Source organism: Camelus bactrianus, chromosome 6, assembly GCF_048773025.1.
Source record: "Camelus bactrianus isolate YW-2024 breed Bactrian camel chromosome 6, ASM4877302v1, whole genome shotgun sequence".
In the NCBI taxonomy this organism is placed as follows: domain Eukaryota; kingdom Metazoa; phylum Chordata; class Mammalia; order Artiodactyla; family Camelidae; genus Camelus; species Camelus bactrianus.
In genome coordinates this window covers 51087685-51108126 of record NC_133544.1, presented here as the reverse complement: position 1 = coordinate 51108126, position 20442 = coordinate 51087685, and the positions used below count along the sequence as shown (strand labels likewise).

The 20442-nt window shown below is 35.0% G+C and overlaps 1 protein-coding gene across 15 annotated transcripts in view; it reads left to right on the top strand.

Annotated features, from left to right (window-relative positions):
• Positions 1-20442, top strand: part of MIA2 (MIA SH3 domain ER export factor 2) — an 81208-nt gene that overhangs the window by 12027 nt on the left and 48739 nt on the right. For 5 of the 15 annotated variants that reach the window (XR_006718918.2, XM_010967028.3, XM_045504288.2 and 2 more), the window contains 5 exons: positions 2909-3127; positions 3234-3334; positions 17992-18123; positions 19892-19913; positions 20002-20090. Coding sequence is in view for 14 of the 15 variants with exons in the window: in XM_010967028.3 (XP_010965330.2) it covers positions 2909-3127; positions 3234-3334; positions 17992-18123; positions 19892-19913; positions 20002-20090 (563 nt within the window). In the remaining variant the exon portion in view is untranslated. Of the gene's footprint in view, positions 1-2908; positions 3128-3233; positions 3335-6932; positions 7085-8130; positions 8160-8253; positions 8397-8434; positions 8572-8813; positions 9191-17991; positions 18124-19891; positions 19914-20001; positions 20091-20442 lie in introns of those variants that run through there. The other 10 variants (XM_045504291.2, XM_045504290.2, XM_010967031.3 and 7 more) reach the window with 8 other exon arrangements.

Here is a 20442-nt window from a genome sequence, read left to right as displayed (position 1 = left end):
TTATTAAACTACAGATATGTGTTTGCTCAGCTGGGACTTTCATCTTTTAAACGATGCTAAACAACTGACAGCATCAAAGCAATGTGTTAAATTCATAACAATGAGTTAGAGATTGAATAATTCACTTAGGACTATTCTTTAATACTGTTTTTCAGGACTGCACTGATACTTTTCTACCTTTGTCTTAAAAAGTAACTGAGAAATAAATCCCACAATTTACTTGAGTACTACACTTCAGGCTAGGACTAGTTAAATTTTTTTTTTAATCCTGTTTAATTCATTCAATCAAGTGATCGGTTTAAACTGTTTGGAAACTGAATTGTCTTAAATTGATGGCTCTTTGACATGGCATGCACTAAATATATGACACAACATTACAAACATGGAAAACTTTATGTCTCAACATTTTTTTTTTAATTTTGGGGAAGGGTAATCTTATTTAAATGAAAGTTCTCAAGATGTGCATATATATATCTTCATTCTAAATTTGAACTCATGTGTATTTTTGTTTAAAGGTGTAAATCATTTAAATGTTTAATATGTAGCAGTAGAAAAATCAAGAATATTTTATTTAAACCTCTATCAGCTTTGTTTAATTGAAACGCAAAATAAAACTTACATTTTCCCTAAAGTAATGATCATATTATCAGCTGAGTAATATGCATTTTTATCAATAGTGTAGATTTATATAAATTCTGTAAAAAAAAAAGCAATGATGATATTGATAATTTCTTGAGTTTTCTTTCTGAAATTTTTGACACTCTTATCTTACTGAAGCAATATGTGAATTTCATGATATAACCAAGTTAAGGAAACATAAAATCTCTTGTGAAGTTTTGACTTTGTCAGACACATTTATAGCATAGAAATAGAATTCAAAACACAACTTGGTATTGATTTTAACTTGATTTCTCAGCACAGCTTTATGCTGTTATTGTATCTGAAGGAAAAATAAGCATATACCTGTGTATATTCATGGCAGCATGTACTTTACTGACAATTGTATGAGAATATATTATAGTTGTTATTTTTATGTTCTATTTACTTATATAAAATTTTGGGGGGGTAAGAATTAGGTTTATTTATTTTTTAAGTGGAGGTACTGGGGATTGAACCCAGGGCTTCAAGCATGCTGATCATGTGCTCTACCACTGACCTATACCCTCCCCCTATATTCTAATATCAGTGTTTTCCCTCTACTGAGCTAGCACAAATACAAAATGTTATTTTAATGCTGTCAATCTTTTCTTGATAATTTCTGAAATAAATGGATAATTCCTAAAATAACTTAAATAATGATGTCAAGAAAACGTTTTGGATTTATATTATCGATATTTGTTTTACACAACACACTCTAGTAAACTAGTAAATAATATAATATGCTTTAAAATATAAAACATTTTATCAGTGCTAACTAATACGGATTGCTCTCAATTATATCTTCCTCCAAAATTTTCACTTGATATAAAGAATGTAGTTGATTTTGGGATTGAAAAGGCTTCTATTCATTCATTGTTTCTTGTAATATACTTAGTAGATGATATATGATGTATGGTATGGTATACAATGATATACTGGACACGGGTTGAAGGGAATAAAAAGATTGAGATTTGAAATTACTAAAGCTCCAAGAGAGTGGGAAAAGTTCAACACCTGACATTTGATTGGTACCTTATCATTTTCAAATTTGTTTCAAATATCTTAAGAATATGGGTACCTTTCTGTGCAAACGACTAATATAGTTTCTTTAGTAGCGGGCAATTCTTCCACCTTTGGAGTAACCTCATTAAAAGACTAAGTGATAATGGCTTTTATGTTTAATAGTACATATTAGCAAATATGTGTTGTTGATATGCATGATCCAGTGGATTAGATTTGAGAACTTGGAAATTAATTGCTGTTAAATTCTAATATTGCCTTTCTTTATCCAACTAGCTCAGTTTGTCCTATTTTACTAAACAGAATTAACTATCAAGTTGGATGTAGAAACTAAGTAATTTTGTTCATCCTGACTCTCTGGTTCTCTAACAAATAGAGCAAGAAAAATCTAGCTCACCAGTTTTCTTGAGTGTCAGGAATATATATTTCTTGCAAGCATTTAAATATTACACCTTCTTGGATAATAACTGTATCTTAGAACAGTGAAATCCTGTGGGGATCTATTTACTGTCTGAATTCATAGTCATAAGCTTTTACATGGTGTAACAGGGTTGTTAGTAATAGTTATGTTTTTTAAAAAATATTTTTAGGCAGTGTAGAGAATAGAGTAGTATACAGTTTAAAAAATTCTTCAAAGGTCAAAGAATAAGGGAAAGGCTATGTGTAGGTTGAATAATGGCCCTTCAGTCTCCAGACACTGTGAATTTGTTACTTTACACGGCAAAAAGGTCCTCGCAGATGTGATTAAATTAAGCATCCTGAGCTGGAGAGATTATCCTAATGGGCCCAGTATAATCACAAGGTTTCTTACAGAAGGAAGGCAGGAGGGTCAGAGTAAGAGAGAGAGGTTAGAAGATGATGCACTGCTGGCTTTGAGCATGAAAGATGGGGCCATGAGCCAAGGGATGCAGGTGGCCTTCAGAAGGTAGAAAAGGCAAGGAAATGAATTCTCTAGCGCCTGCAAAAGGAACACAGCCCTGCCAACTCCTTGGTTTTAGGGTTTCTGATTTCCAGGATTCTAAGAGCATATACTTGTAGTGTTTAAGCTGCTACATGTGTAGTAATTTATTATGTCAGCAGTAGGAACTAACACAGGCTACAAATTTATGTTTTAATGAATTCTTTCCATAATGAAGTAGTACAAGGACCACAAAGGTTCAAAGAATGACCTTCCTAGAAAACAAATAGGAAGCCCACAACGAAGCAAGTGTCAAAAAATCCCCAAACATTTCTCTTTATTTATTTGCAGATAAGGTCTCTAATACAGAGTTACCTATGAAAATTCCTGAAGAAGTACATTTCAAAACTCTGTCTTCTAAAAGTAATGATGAAAAATCGGAAACACCACTAGATGCTGAAAGGCCTGCTCAGGTAGAAATAGACACACCTGTGGAAAACTCCCTGCCAAACAGCCAGATCTTTTCAATTGATTATTCTTTGTCTTCTCAAAATTACATTGTTCAAAAAGGTAAGAAACAGGTTATATGTTCTCTAATGCAGCCATTTAGGAAGAAATTAGATTCAAAAGTTACATCATATCAAATGTTAACGTATTTTTATTTACGAACCGACAGAAGATGCTTCTGAGTGTCAGATTTTGAAATATTTATTTCAAATTGATGTTTATGATTTCCTGAATTCTGCGTTTTCACCAATTGTAATTCTTACAGAAAGGGTAAGTTGACCTTTAAAATTTTTTTTCAATGATTTTACCTACTTTATTAATATAGGAGCAACTGAAAATTATATTTGAGTGAATCCTCCCTATTTAAATGTTAAATAACTTTTATCTTTATGTAAAATCTTACATATAAGCTTTCTCCTTACATGAATGATTTGTTGCATAGATATTATTAACAATTTTTAAAAAAATTTTTCCTTAAGCTTTGTTGATCTTGAGCATTGTTTTTTTTTTTTTCTTCCTTTTTTTCAAATCAGGGAAAATTAAACTAACAGTTAACTCAGAAATAAAAATTAATCTTAACTTATTAGTATTTGAATGAGAGCTGTGACCCCAAAATGGTGTAATAGGAGAATCCTGCAAAAGCAACTAGTATCTCAAAATTTAATCAAGTCATAACAAATTCCAAAATCTATCTACTTTTTCATTTATTGTAAATCCTATTAAATTCTAACTCATTTATTGTAAGTACTGTAGTACTCGACACATAGGAGGCCTTTTTACAAATGTTTGTTCCTTTTCTCATCTATTGCTATTATGTAAATAATTGAGGAAGTACTTTAGTTCTTATTTACATTTTAAGATGAAATTTAACACTGGTTCCCTTCAAGGAACTCACTCTAGTTGGAGGACACAGGTAAGAAAAGCAGTAATTGTAGTACGGTGCTGGAATAGCCACAGGATGCAATGAATATACAGGAGGAGCTGTCTAGTAGACTGATTGGAAGTGGTAGGTAGAGAGAGTGGAGAGCCTGGGAAAAATGTCCCAGGGGAGACCTTATTTGAGTGATCTTGAAGGAAGAGTAGGAGTTAGCCAGGCAAGAAAGGATGAACATTCCAGGTTGAGGGGAGAGCATTTTTAAGAGTACAGAAGTGGGAGAGATCCTGGTATTTTTGGAGAATCTATAAGCAATTCAGTCTGATTGAATATAGGGGGAGACTGAAGTTGTATACTGGGATTAAATAAAAAACAGCTTTGCATGTTATGATAGGAAATTCAACTCTATCTTTTTTTTTTTAATTTTTTATTGATTTATAATCATTTTACAATGTTGTGTCAAATTCCAGTGTTCAGCACAATTTTTCAGTCATTCATGGACATATACACACTCATTGTCACATTTTTTTCTCTGTGAGTTATCATAACATTTTGTGTATATTTCCCTGTGCTCAACTCTATCTTTTAAATGATGGGGGCACTACTGAAGAATTTTAAGTAGGGAGTAAAATGAAGTTTCATTTATAAAGTCTATCTGTCAACATTGTCAAATAAGAATTGAATGGGTGAAGATCAGAGGCAGGGAGCCAAATCAAGAAGGTATTGCTTTAGTTCAGGAAATAAATAGTAGAGGTCTAAACCAGGCTTTATAAACTCAAATGGGATGACTGTAGCATAGGTAAAAGTGGGAACTGTAACCAGCTGGAGAGTATATGCTTTCTCCAAAGGATGTAGGTAGCTACTACTTATGTTCAGCCTGATTTTTGCCATATCTTTTGATATTTTAAGAAAAGTTAGAAATCTAGATATTTTGGGTGTGAATGTCCCGATTGTTAATGCTGGCAAATATTCAGATTTAAAAAAAATACCATGCAGTTTAGACAAAACATTCTGTGGGTTGGGTTTGGCCAACATTTTTAAACTTTAACCTAATATCTGATAGTGGTTGTTAAAATGATTGGAAGGACAATCTAGATAGATCTTTTGTAGATAAAATTCATTAGATTTAATGTAGTAAGGAGAAGAATTAATTCTACTTTTTAGTAGGTCCTACTGACATATCCCTCCTCTCTCATTCCCCTCCCCTAGAAATTATACCAGTGAAGTTACTAAATTAAAAAATGAATTACTACTTAGTACACCATAGTCACCTCTCATATAAAGTGCTTATTTAATAAAGGCTATGCTAAGTATGCTTACTTTTGTGGACTCAATAAAAATAGCCAAATAGAGTTTAATTGAACCATTTCGGCTGAAATCCTTTAGACATGAAAATATTAAATTTAAATTTATGTCAATTATCTTGTGACCTTGAAAAGTCACTTAATCTCTGAGGGAGCCTCAGGTTTAAAACTCTAACATCAGTAGCTGAGACTAGATGACAGGCTACTGGTCAAAACTGGCTTGGGCATTGTTTAAAAAATTATGAACCAGCCAGTTGCTAACATTTAAAAGGTGAGTTCATATAAAAAATATGGATTTCTGGGTTCTCTTGAAAAAGTGGAAGGTTGTAATACGTAGTCTCCCATTTTTCTATGACAACAAGAAATTCAAGCCGGATAGTCCCTGCATTGAATAGACATGCATTTTTCATTTCTCTACACTTATTTATACTGTTTGGCCTCTATAGGCTTAAGTTCATAATGCTAAGACTAAATGCTCTGAAGAGTTTCTGCAGATCAGGAATTCTAACAGTCTTAGTGTGTTTATTAAGCACCCATAATATAGTTTTGAATAGCTGTAGTAAATAGACAATTTAAGCAATTTTTCCAGCTAAATTTAGGTGAAAGGGTTTCCTTTTCTTCTTACCTAAATGTTTCAAGTAATGGTTTCTATTCGCTGGTAATTTCAGTTAGATACTTCCTGTATCTGTATGTATTTTCTAACATACTCTCACTGAAGGGTTTAAGTAATGGGAATCAATACCACTTTTTATCTACTATCTTTTGTAATTGAGGAGGCTCTTTAAGTTATAACATTTATATACATATTTTTCCCTTTTCAGTTTTGTTAGGTAGAATTATTACAGTTTGACTGCACATACACATTATATATATATTTATATATAACATTTATATATTCTTAACTAGAATGCTTCATTTATCTGTGGAATAAACAATGGAAATTATCCAGCTGTTGTTCAACAGGTAGCTCCTGATGTTATATGTTCTGAGAACACTCTTACATCATTAGTACAGAAAATGAAGATGAGGCTCAGCATGTTTAACCTCCTTTCAAAGACTAGATCTTATAGCCTGTGACAGTGCCTGTTTAATTAAACGGAGTAACCGGTATTTACAGTTTAGCAACAGGGCCCTTCATGGGGGAAATCAGCTTCTAGGTTGTGGCCAAGGTTTACTGGTTAGCATGTTTCTAATGCTCTTGTTTGCTTTCTTTCTTTCTTTCTTTCTTTCTTTTTTTTTTTTAACATTTTTTATTGATTTATAATCATTTTACAATGTTGTGTCAAATTCCAGTGTTCAGCACAATTTTTCAGTTATTCATGGTTGTTTGCTTTCTGATAGCTGTCGCAACACCAAGGGCATTTGTTCTCCATTTCCTTTAAAGCAGGCCTATATAAGACAACAAAATCTCATGTCTACTTCAGAACAAACCTTGACTATCTTTTTCATGGTAAAAATCATGTACTCTATATGAATATACTGTAGCATAAAACATTCAATGTTATTTTATCAGTTACCAAATTCAGGATTTCTCTTTTCAATTGTCGATTTTGAGAGGGTAGAACTATGCGTAATATTTAAGTAAAAATTTCACCAGGACTTATGTCCATGAAATTGGATTATGGGTTGGTAGTCACAACTCCACCTAAAGCACCCCTTTACCAAACAAGTGTCAGAACAGGATCACTGTCAGTGTGGAAACAGAAGAGTGAGTGCAGGATGTATTAGAATGTGAAATCTTTCGCAAGGATATGATGTCCTTAGTAGAACTTTATTTACATATTATGATATTTTAACATGAACTTTTTAAAAAAAATGGAATTGAAAGATCTAGAGGAAGAGGTAAGCTTCTATATGACTATTAAGTGTGCAGCAAAGAAATTAGGTTTAAATCTGGTGTTGTCTGCTTTACTGTTTTTGCCATGGGGGAAATTTTTGGATTTTTCTTTAAAATTTCACTTATTCTTTTGTCCCTGTCTATTTTTAAAAAAATTTGGAATGGTAATTATTGAAAAATCAGAAAAAGGCACAGACTGCCTTAGGGAGGGCAAAGGGATTTTTCCAAAAAGTGTTTTAGGTTGTAAGTCCTGAAAGCTGATAACGATTCTAGAGTTCCCATGAAAACGTTCAGACTTATTAAAGAATTTTCATTCAGTGTTACAAGGATCTAATTGAGGCACATATTGCTCTAAGATTCTTTGAAATTCTAAAGTTTTGGTTTTGCTTCTGTTTTGACTTTAGTAAGCTATTTACATAGTTTAATTTCAATACACACTGTCCAACACATTTGAAGGTTGTGTGAGATCTTAAAAATGGATAATTGTTAAGCAATTTCTGCTCTTTGATACTGATGGTTCCGGAAACTTTTTAGGCTGATGTGGCAAAAGAGAGAGAGAGCCCGTTGAGTTTCGAGAAACTAGGTTGCATTTTGGTGCTGAAAATCATTTGTTGTGAACTTGGGCCATTTTTGGATTTTTTTTCTGGCACAATAGTTCTGTGGCTGCTAGAGCTTAATATTAGGGAAGTTTCCCAAGGATCTAAGATTTTGTTCAACTGTTGAGTTCTTTTGGGTGATTTGTTTAGGAAAGAGTATCTGTTCCTTTTTGAGTTGCTTCACTGAGGACTTCAGTTAGAAGGCTGATTTGGTGAGAACGATTATTATGGGGGCAGGGAAGACTTAGAGATGGGTTATACTTTACACCTGTGTCAGTTAAAACCCATTCCCAAAACAGATCCAGCCCTGGGTACTTTATTCAACAGATCTAAATATAGGGTCCTAAATTTAGAGGGCAAGGTGCTACTTTTAGCTACACTTCTCAGAGAAAAGCACGCGCCCAGCTTCGTTTCAGCGTCTGGGTTAACTAGGAGCTCATCGCGTTTAAGACAGTTTTGCTGAGCAAGTGCCCAGGTAACTCAGGTAAAAGTGAGTATATCCCTCGAGCCCTCCGCTGGGCAGAGGAGGCCCCATCGGTATTCTCTTGCGTGGGAGAGGTTAAACTTTGCCCAGACCGCAGCTAAGCCAAGACGCCTTCCTGTCCAAAGTCCAAAGTCCGGACACGGTTGGCAGGACGCAGAGGCGCGGGGCCCTACTGGCCATTCTCTGACTGGAATGGAGGCGGTCGCCGGTTTCCCTGGGCCGGCCGGTTCCCCCGGGGTACGACGCCGTCCGGGCTTCTGCAGAGGGCCGCAAGAGCAAAGAGCTGGGGGTTGGGGCTGGGCCAGGCGCCGGTCCCAGGGCAGAGGGGGCGCGTCGCGCTCACTCCGCGGGGCTTCGCCGAGGGGCCTCGGCCGAGGGGCCTCCAGGAGAAGCCTCGCCGCCGCCACCTGAGGTGTGGATTCATGGGCCATAGCTCTGGTCTTTGGGGCGGTGCGGCCCACTCCGCAGCGCAGAGCCCGAGGTCGAGTCCCACACTCAGCCTCGAGCCCCTCGGTTTCCAAGGGTGGGTAGCTTCGCCAGGTAGAGCGTCGGCCCCTTTAAGAGATAACGACCAGGACACGTCTACCAACCTCGCGCGAAGAAGGAGGGGAAATTTACGCGGCCCCGCGACCCCGCCCCCTGCCGCGGTTTGGCCGAAACCAAACTGAGGGGTAGGCCGGCGAGGAGAGTGCAGGTCGCAGGCTTGTGCTGGAGGGCGTGGACCTTCGAGTCTCGGGACGGAAAGCATAACATGGGGGCTGAAGCTCCCCTGGTGGGCAGCGTGGACACTTGAGGCCTGTCGGCGCCGCTCACCTTCAGCATCCCCCCGCAGCCGGCTCCGCAGTGGTCTGCTCCGGTTGCCGGGTGCGGGTTTGGGTTCCGGACCGAAGGCTGCGCGTTCTTTGCCGCTTGTTGTGGCTGGGCCAGGCCCTGGTTACGGCCGCCACGGCCAAGGCAGCCTTATCGCCATGGAGGGGCCCAGGACTGCCCCTCAGCCGTACTTGGGGCTGGTCCTGGAAAAGCTTCGCCGGGTGAGTCAGGGCGCGATCAGGGTTACTTGGCCCAGAGGTCGCGGGAGCCTAGGGAAGGAAGCAGCAGAGTTTGGGTTTGGGGTCTGAGCGGCAGGGGTCGGAGGTCCTGAAGTAGGTTCTCACTTGCCGCCGGGCTCCAGGCAGTAGCTAGGTTCGTAGGATGCTTGGGCGTTTATTTGTGTGTGCGGTGGAAGGGGACATGGAGATGAGGAAGGTGAAGAGTGGATTTGCTTAGCGGGGCTTGACAAAGGTGTGTTTCCCGGTTCCTAAAATGAATTAGTTTTTCCTTCATGTTATTTATTTTGAACAGAGGTCAATGACACGTGGTTTCTCTGGCTGTGAGAGACTTGAGGACTGATCCTCTGAAATGATTTCCTTTTCGTGCTGAAACTTCTCCTTGCTTGAATGGACAACTAAACCTAGTCAAGGAGTCAGACTTCTGATTCTGTATTTTCTTTTAATAAAGAATGCTCTTTTGAGATGCTTTACCATAAGTGAGATTGTTTTTCGCTTTTTTTCCTGTGTCTTCTTAATGTAAAAGGTTGTGTTAATGTAAAATCTGGTGATATTAAACTCCCAGTGTTCACAATTTTCCTCTTCTTTTTTTTTTTTTTAGGTTCACTTTGTAATCAGGTTGCAGGGATTTTTCTGTTTACACCTGTCTTTATAGACATGCTTAGGCATATTTATGTCACCGTGTTTTAAAAAACTATTTAGATTAAAAATTTCAAAAGCCCCTTTAGATATTGGGGCAGTTATGATGATTGGTTTCTTTTTACGTAAATTAAAAAGTTCTGTTGCCATGGCGTTTATTCAACCGTAGTGTGCCTACTGATTTTACATATGTATACATATAAATACGGATGACAGGTCCATGGAGATTCTAAACGGACTAAGATATGGTCTGGGCCACTGGTGTCATACTGTCTGTTAAGGGAGAGAAGACAAAAACAGTACAAAGTAAAAACTGATGCATCCATACAAAATGCTGGGGGAATAGAGGGGTAAGAGAGATTACATTTTCTTAAGTGTTTATGAAAGCCTTTTCAGGCTGAGCGAATAGTTTAAGCAGAGTAGGCATGAAACAATATGCTGTGTACAGTAAAGTAGGAGCTGTATTATTAGAGTGTAAAGTGGGCTCAGAGAGTAAGGCTTTTGGTTTAACTATATCTTCCTGATAGTAGTATGTAGGTTAGATGTAAGGACAACAAAAGTAGAAACAGGGTATATGGGAGAGATGACAATGTTGTCAAGTAGAGCTAGAGAAGAGGGTACTGAATGGGAAATATTTAGGAGCTAAGAGCTAAAATGGGTAGGAATTTATTGATGGGATGCAAAAGATAAGAGAGAAAAAAGAAATCTAGAATGACTCCTAGGTTTCTGGTTATGGCAACTTACTCATTTGAAGAGTTAGGATTTATAAGAAGAGAAGGATATTGTGGGATGAGGTAATTTCAGATTGCACACATTTCCCTTTCATTAAAAACAACAATAATCAAAACTTAGTTTTTATAGGACCATCAATGGAGAGAGACATGGAGAAGGGTAGCCAGATTTTGTAGAACTTTTTTTCTAATCCATGAACAGTATCTTCACCTGGATTTTTTTTTTTTTTTGTGTGTGTGTGTGTGTGTGCTAAATATGCTATGCTCACAATACTGGCCTGGGACCTAGGATGGCACAACACTGCTCTGCTTTTTGATTTTTTTTTTTTTTTTAGTTACATTATTTTTTGAGATATAATCACATAACATAAAATGTATTCTTTTGTACTATCAAATTTAGTGATTTTTTTTGGTATGTTCACTGTGTTGTGTAAACCATCACCACAACTTGCAAATACTTTTATCACCCTAAAAAGAAACCCTGTGCTTATTAGTAGTCAGTCCCATTTCTCCCCTCACTCCATCCCTTTGCCACCACCAGTCTACTCTGTCTCTATGAGTTTGTCTTTTTGACATTTCATGTAAATGGAATTGCTCAATATGTGGCCTTTTGTGTATGGCTTCTTTTACTTAACACGCTTTTGAGATTCACCCATGTTGTAGCATATGAGAGGACTTCATTAATTTTTATGGCTGAAAAATATTTTCGTTGTCTAGATATACCACATTTTGAGTATTCATTCATAATTTAATGGATTTTTGGGTTATTTGCACTTTTTGACTATTATGAATAACGCTGCTGTGGACATTCATGTACCAGTATTTTTAATGAATATATATTGGATTTATATCTAGGGGTGGAATTACTGGATCATGTTTACTGTGTGTTTAACATTTTGAGGAACTGCCAAGTTGTTTTCCACAGATGGTGCACTATTTTACATCCCCACCAGCAGTTTATGAGGGTCTAATTTCCCACATCCTCTCCAACACTTTTTTTTCAATTGCTACCCTAAGATGAGTGTAAAGTGGTGTCTCATTGTGGTTTTGATTTACAGTCCCCTCATGACTACTGATGGTGAGCAACTTTACATGTGCTTATTGGCCGTTTGTGTATCTTTGGAGAAATGCCTATTGCCCGTTTAAAAAATTGGACTGTTTGTCTTTATTGTTGAAGATAAAGGGTTCTTTATACATTCAGGATACTAGCCCCTGATTAGGTATATGATTTGCAAATAGTTTCTTCTGTTCTGTAGGTTGTCTTTTCACTTTTTTGATGGTGATCTTTGAAGCACCAAGGTTTTAAATTTGATGCAATCCAATTTATCTTGTTCCCTTTGGTTGCTTATGCTTTTGATGTCATATGTAGGAAACCATTGCTTAAAATAAGGTCACAGAAATTTACATCTGTGTTTGCTTTTAAAAGTTTTGACTCTTACTTAAGGTCTGTGATCCATTTTGAATTAATTTTTATATAATATAAAGTATGGGTCCGGATTCATTAATTTGCAAGTAGATATCCATTTGTCCCAATACCATTTGTTGAAAAGACCTCTCTTTCCTCATTGATTTTGTATTGGTACTGCTGTTGAAAACCAATTGACTATAATTTTTTTAAATTGAGATATAGTTTATTTACAATATTATATTAGTTTCAAGTGTACAACATAATGATTCAGAATTTCTACAGATTATACTCCATTTAAAGTTACTATAAAATATTGGCTATATTCCCTGTGCTGTACAATATATCCTTGTAGCTTATTTATGCATTGTAGTTTGTACTTCTTAACTCCCTCCCACTATCATTCCCCTCCCTGTTCCCTCTCCCCACTTGGTACCACTAATTTGTTCTCTATATCCATAAGTCTGTTTCCATTTTGTTACATGTATTTGTTTGCTTTATGTTTTAGGTTCCACAAATAAGTGATAGCATACAGTATTTATCTTCTCTGTCTCATTCATTTTACTATGCATAATAGTTTCCAGGTTCATCCATGTTGTTGCAAATGGCAAACTTTTATTCTTTTTTATGAATGAATAGTATTCCATTGTATATATGTACCACATCTTTATCCATTCATCTACTAGTGGACACTTAGGTTGCTTACATATCTTGGCAATTGTAAATGATGCTGTTATGAATATTGGGGTGGGTATATCTTTTTAAAATTAGTGTTTTTATTTTCATTGGATATATGCCCAGGAGTGGAATTGCTGGATTGTATGGTAGCTCTAGTTTTAGTTTTTTGAGGAGCCTCCGTACTGTTCTCCATGATGACTGAACCAATTTACATTCCCACCAGCAATGTGCAAGGATTCCTTTTTCTCCACATCCTTGGCAACATTTGTTATTTGTGGTCATTTTGATAATGGCCATTCTCTGAGGTGATACCTCATTGTGGTTTTGGTTTGCATTTCTCTGATGATTAGGAATGTTGAGCATCTTTTCATGTCCCTCTTGGCCATCTGTATGTCTTCTTTGGAAAAATGTCTGTTCAGGTCTTTCATTTTTTAATTGGGTTTTTTTTTTTTTGATAATGAATTGTGAGCTGTATATATATTTTGGATATTAAGCTCTTATTATACACAGTGAGCTGTGTATATATTTTGGATATTAAGCTTTTATTAGTCAGATTATTTCCAAATATTTTCTCCCATTCAGTAGTTGTCTTTTCATTTTGTCAATGGTTTCCTTTGCTGTGCAAAAGCTTTTAAGTTTAATTAGGTTCCATTTATTTATTTTCACTTTTTATATCCTTTGCCTTAGGTGACAGATCCAAAAAAATTTTGCTGTGAGTTTTGTCAAAAAAAGTTTTCTGCCTGTGGTTTCTTCTAGGAATTTTTATGGTTTCTGGCTTTGCATTTAGATCTTTAATGCATTTTGAGTTTACTTTTGTATATGGGGTGAGAAAACATTCTAATTTCATTCTTTTACATATCACTGTCCAGTTTTCCCAGCACCGCATATTGATGAGACTTGTCTTTTCCCCATTGTATATTCTTGCCTTATTTGTTGTAGAGTAATTGACTGTAAGCGTATAGGTTTATTTCTGGGCTCTCTGTTCTGTTCCATTCATCTATGTGTCCGTTTTTGTGCCAGTACCATACTGCATTGATTATTTTAACTTTGTAGTATAGTCTGAAGTCAGGGAGCATGATTCCTCCGGCTCTGTTCTTTGTCAAGTTTGATTTGGTTATTTGGGGTCTTTCGTGTTTCCATATAAAATTTAAAATTATTTGTTCTAGTTCTGTGAAAAATGCCATTAATATTTTGATAGGGATTGCATTGAATCTGTAGTTTGCTTTGGGTAGTATTGTCATTTTAACAACATGAATTCTTCCAACCCATGGGCAAGGTATATCGTTCCATCTATTTGTGTCATAATGTTTATAATTTTAATAGTTTATTTCTGGATTCTCATTTCTACTCCATTAGTCTATATGTCTTATTTGTGTCATAATGTTTATAATTTTAATAGTTTATTTCTGGATTCTCATTTCTACTCCATTAGTCTATATGTCTATCTTTTAAATCATTACCAAACTGTCTTTATTACTGTAGCTCTGTAGTAAGTTTTTAAATAGGGAAGTATAAATACTCCAACATTGATCTTCATTTTCAGTATTGTTTTGGCTAGTATGTGTGTGGATAGATAGATAGATAGCCATGTGCTTGTATGTATGTATGGCTATATATCTGTATATAAAGAAATACTATTCCTTGCATTTCTATGTGATTTTTAGGATCAGCTTGTCCATTGTTATGAAAGAGGCATTGGAATTTTGACAGGGATTGCATTGACTCTGTAGATCAATTTGAGGAGAACTGCCATCTTGACAATATTAAGTCTTCTGATCTATGAACATGGGATATATTTTCCTTTATTTAGATCTTACTTAATTTCTCACAAGTATTTTGTAGTTTTCAGAGTAAATTTATTCCTAAGTATTTTATTCTCTTTTTGCTATTGTAAATGGAAATATTTTCTTAATTTCATTTTAAGATTGTTTATTGCTATTGTATAGAAATATGACTAATTTTTCTGTTTTCATTTTGTATCCTGTGGCTTTGCTGAATTTGTTTGTTAACTCTACAGTTTTTTTTCTTTGGTATGTCTACATGGATTATTTAGGATTTTTTATATATAAGATTATGTCTTCCTCAAAGGTAAATAGTTTTACTTTTTCCTTTCCAGTCTGGGTGCCTTTTAATTTTATTTATTTATTTTTCTTTCTTAATGGTCTGGCTTGAACCTCCAGAACCATACTGAATCAGTGTGGAGAGAGTGGACATCCTTGTCTGGTTACTGATCTTCAGGTGGAAGGTTTCAGCGTTTCACCATTAAGTTTGATGTTAGCTATGAGTTTTTCATAGTTGCCTTCAATCCTAGCCTGCTGAGTGTTTTCATCATGAAAGGGTATTGCATTTTGTTATTCCCTCCAGGATATCCATGTAGATTTGTCCAATAATCTGGTATTACAAAACTCACAGTTGGAGTCATAGATTTGTGCATTATTATCATAGTGGTAATTAAAGCCATGGAAATGGACAAAGTTGAAAAGATAGTATGTTTTTTAAAAAGTACCTGGAATATAACTTGTTAATAAATGTGGAATTAGTAGATGGGTAGATGGATGAATGACTGAATGAATATTAGCAGTTTCTAATGAGGTAATTATTAATTTTACATACCCCATTTCATCTTGTTTGGGTGAACTCATTCTACCTTAACTCTTTTTAGACCATTTGACTCTAAAGCTCTTTTGATATTCTTTTAAAGGCAGAATTATTATTTTTAATGGTCACCAGTTTACATTTTTGTAAAATAAAAAAATTAAAGAAATTAAGAAGCATACTCAAAATAGTTTTTATCAAACTTAATTATGAATAATGAGTGAATCAGTACCTCTTTTAAACTTTTTGGTGGTTTATTACTAATTACAGGAAAAAAATCTAATTTATTATGTAAAGGAGAATTCATTTTTCAATTTTTATGTCTTGGAGAGTGTAGCTTCATGAAACTGCATTACAATCTGAGGGCCTGTATGTTGACATTCAATTATATTGTCTTTATTAATATAGATCATGTTTACTTGCAATTAGATGAAAAACAATTTTAATTTAACCTTACAATATTTTGTCAACTTGATTAATTGATTCCTTTAAGATGCTTGGTTTAGAATTCCTTTAATACTCATGTTAGGGAGTAGAATAGATTTTAAGTATTCTGTGATTAATCACTACCGTATTTTATGGAGGGTTACCCATTACTTCTAAAATTTAGGACCAATTTATAGAATCATGTGTAATTATGTATTTCATTATATTTATTGATGTTTGTTAAGTTTGGGTTTTTTCCCTATACTTTTTTTTTAACGTTTTTTATTGATTTATAATCATTTTACAATGTGTCAAATTCCCAGTGTTCAGCACAATTTTTCAGTCTTTTCCCTATACTTTTGAAGAGATAGGGTTCTATATTGTAGTTAAAATTTAAGGGTGAAAAGTCTCTATGAGAAAAACAGAATTACTAAGACTAGAGCAATGGATTTAAGATCAATTCTTGTGACTCAGATTCTTTGCTATTTCTCAGTCCGCTAGATCTCACTAGATTCCACTGGCTGAAGGCTTTAACCTAGGATTTGCCATTTCCTTTCAGAAGGAGTAATAAAATGCTACTGAATATAAGAAATATCACCATACTAAAGATAATTGCTTGTTTAATCTGAGAGATGCTCTTAGAATTGTCCCTTAAAGTGTTATAGTATTGTAAAGAGATCATGTCAATTGTTAGATTTTTGAAGTGATGTGCATTTTATGTTTTGACATAGTTAGCTGAAAGTAAGATGGTTGGAGACTATATAAACTGTAAAGAAAACTCCTTTTCTCTTCAGTTTTGTGGGTTGAATACCTCTTTCTCAGAAACAGAAGTTTTTTTTTTTTAATCATTGATTGTTTCTAGTGATGTCACAATCCTATGAGCTGGTAACCAAGGTAATGTAAGGAGTGGCAGAGGTAGAGATAAGGGTAAAGGGGTATTTTTTTTTTTAGAAGATGTATTTAGGTTTTTTTTTTTTTTAATACAGTTGAATGAACTATAAATAACATTTTAGAAGAGAATATATATAGATCAGAGATATAAAAAATATTTTGGAGAGGAGAATAGTTGATAAAGGGTGTTTTTCTAGGTAGAAAAGGCCTAAAAAGGGAAGATTTGCCATAGAGGTTTTGGATTGAACCCTGGAAAGCATCAAACCTGACTTGAGATTGTTCGTAAAAGGGTATTTTTTTTTCCTCCTGTATTTTACCTTTGTATGTGATTGAGAACTATGTGGGCCTGGTAACAAAATAAAAATAACCACATAGGATGAGGATGAAAAATGAGGTGACCCAGAGAAAGATGAAATACAGAACTGCAAATGCCTTAAGCTGTTTTGTGCTGAAGACTTGCTAGAGAGAGGGGTGTAGAAAGGACATGGTTACAGGATTATGGTCTTTGGAGGAGGAGTAATAGAAATAGTTCCCTTTATTGAGTACCTGCTGTGCATTTCATGCAGCATTATTCCCATTTCTAATAGAAGGGAGCCACAGTGGTAGGGTGGAGGGATTCAGATTCTAAATCCAAGGCACCATCAGTAGTTTCCAAACTTTTTACAAAGTGAAGCAGCAGATCCTTTTTGCCACATAGGGAAATTGTGTTTGGAACTCAATATACAGAAAAAGCCGAAACTGGTTGAATCAGGGTCAGAGCACCTGATTCAGCTTCTTTCTCTGGCCTTCTCTCCTCTTACTCTCCGTTTCAGAAGCTCGGAGGCATCTGTTGAATACCCGTATGAAAATCGTTGTATTTCATCATACTGCTGTCCTTTATCACTTGTAAATAGTGGTTGAAAATTGCCAGAAAAATACACTCTGATACCTTCTGCTTGGTGGTAGCCTGGTAGTCAATTTCATGAAGAGAGTGTTAATAGTGTTTACTTGTAAACTTGTAGTTATGTTTGTGTCTTAGTCCATTGGCACTGCTGTAACAAAAGTACCATAGAGCGACTTAAACAACACGCATTTTTCTCACAGTTCTGGAGGCTGGGGACACCAAGATAAAGGTGCTGTAGATCTGGTGTTTGATGAGGGCACACTTCTGGTTCATAGACTTCTCACTATAACCTCCTGTGGTAGAAGTGTCAGGGGAGCTTTCTGGAGCCTCTTTTTTAAGGGGACTAATCATTCCCCTTTATGAAGGCTCCACTCTCATGACTTAAGGCCCTACTTTCAAACACTATCAGATTGGAGATTAGTTTTTCACATAGGAATGTTGGGATTGAGGGGGCACAAAACTTGTGTATAGCAGTTTGTAATCAATAGTTTTTATCAAAAGTGCATTTTTTAAGAAGTTGATTTTCTTTGTCTTGAAGGTTGTGGCAGCATTGCCTGAGAATATGAGGCCGGGTTCTAATTTCTATGGTTTTCCATGGGAATTGGTGATATGTGCAACTATTGTTGGATTTTTTGCTGTTCTCTTGTTTTTGTGGAGAAGTTTTCGATCGGTAAGTAACCAATGCTATATTAAGTTATATAATACATAAGAGAATGTTCATTGTGTCCTCATATTGAACAAATAATATGAGAAACATACCTTTTGTTTTAATGAAAGAAGTTCAGTTGTAATCTGGGCTCCTCATGTTAATATGTGGCTCTTAGAAACTGAATATGGATTTAGAGGAATTTTTTAAAGTGTAAAAATTAAAAACAATTTATTTGTAGGAGTATTCCACACTAATACTAAAACCTTACCTTTATTTCTTAATTGTTTATTATTTGGGGTCTGTTTATTTTTAGCAGTATATTAAACACCTGTGAATGTACCACCCAAGCTAGAATCAAAAACATTGACTGCCACTTACATATAGGTGATCCTTTCTCATTTCATCCCCCTGCCTCCTAGTACTAGAGGTAATTCTGTTCTGGAGCCTATGTTGATTATTCCTATGCCTTAAATTTTTTTTTTCTGGGGTCTTATCTACATATATCCTTCAAAAGTATGGTAATTTGCTTAGTTTCATGACATATATCATGTCTTGAAACTGTTTTTTACTCCATCCTGTGTTGATTACTAACATTCCTCCATATTTTGGGCCTGTTTTGATTGTACTAGAATATGACATTGTAAGAATATACTACAGGTAATTTATACTTTTTATGGGCATTTGTTTCCAGATTTCTCTATTACAAATAATGCTGTTGTGTAGATTCTTACACATGTTTCGTGTTGTATATTTGTAAGAGAGTTCTGTCTTTTTAATACTTGAAAACCCTTACTTCCTTGTCTTTTAACATCAAATGTTACTTATTGAAAAGTCTAGTGTCAATGGGATTCTTACTCATTTGTAATTGATCGATTCTCTGTGGAAGCTTTTAACTTGATATTCTTACTTCAATATAATATGTTTAGGTTAGATTTTATTTCTTCTTTAGAATTTTCTTGAATATTTAAATATGAGATCTTTTGTCTTTTTTAATTCTGGGACATTTCTTCTGCATTTTACATTTTTTTCCTCTGTGGGATTATTATCTTTTTAGATATTGGCTCTTCTCCTGACTTTCGTTATCTCAACTTTTTCCTCCTTTTTTTTAATGGTTTAGTTACCTTTTGAGATTGTTTCTGAATCTGATGTTTCAGTTCCCTAACTGTTCCTCATCTATACTTATTTTCTGTACCTTGACTTTTAAATCTTGTTTCTTTTAATTTAATTCCTATACATCTTCTGTAGATGATTTATGTCCCCATTGTTTGTTTGTTTGTTTTTTTAACTTATATTACCTTAGCCCTAAGCCTGGCCCCCTTAAAAATGAAATTTTTCCTTCATTGTTTGAGAGAGAGGTTAAAGAAGATAAAAAAATATTTTTTAAGCTTTTCCTTATGGTTATCAGATCCATGGCCCCCTAGTAACATTTTTTAAACTGTTATTTTGGTTATTAATACTAGGGGAGATGATAATAGGGGCTTCCTTAAGTAGTTTGTTTTAGGGTCAAATACGTTTGAGGAGCAGTGGGCTAAATGAAATGAAACAGGTATGTTTAAGGTAGACTTTATTTCAGAGCCGTTAATGTGCTAACACAGAGTGAATCCTCAGTAGGGAGACTTTAACATGTAGCATTTTTTCTCATTGGAAATAGAGCACTTGTTGACTAACTTATGTTTATACTAAGGCAATAAGAAACCTGTTGTTTTTAAGTTGGCTGTAGAAGGTAAATAAATTATATTTGCTTGAATGTGTATTTGTTTTAATGTAATTTTTGTTAAAAATTTTTCAGATTAGAAGTCGGCTTTATGTGGGTAAGTTTTCTTTTCTGTTTTAGAGATCTCATCATTGTTATTTATAATTGAATAAATTAAAAAACTTGATAACATTAACTTTTTTTAGGAAGAGAGAAAAAGCTGGCTGTAGAACTTTCTACACTAATCGAAGAAAAATGTAAACTACTTGAAAAATGTAGCCTTTTTCAAAAAGAGGTAAGACATTTTTGAAAATGTTGACATTCATGTTAGAGTCAGAGGGCTTTATACCTTTCAATGCAGCTACTTCTGTGTAAGTTTATTAATGCTTTGTTTGCAAAGAATGAGAGTTCAGTTGCTCTCATATTACCAATCTTAGTAATATTAACCCTTGTGGTAGGTGCATAGTGGTTTCAGTTTTTGTTTCCCTGACTAATGAGGTTAAGCACCTTTTCATATGTTTATTGACCATTTGGATATCCTTTCTGTGACATTGCCTGGTCAAGGTGTTTTTTGTTTTTTTTTTCCCCTTCCAATTTTTAAAGGTATGGTTATCTATCTTTTTCCTTTTTGGTATGTAGGATTTTTT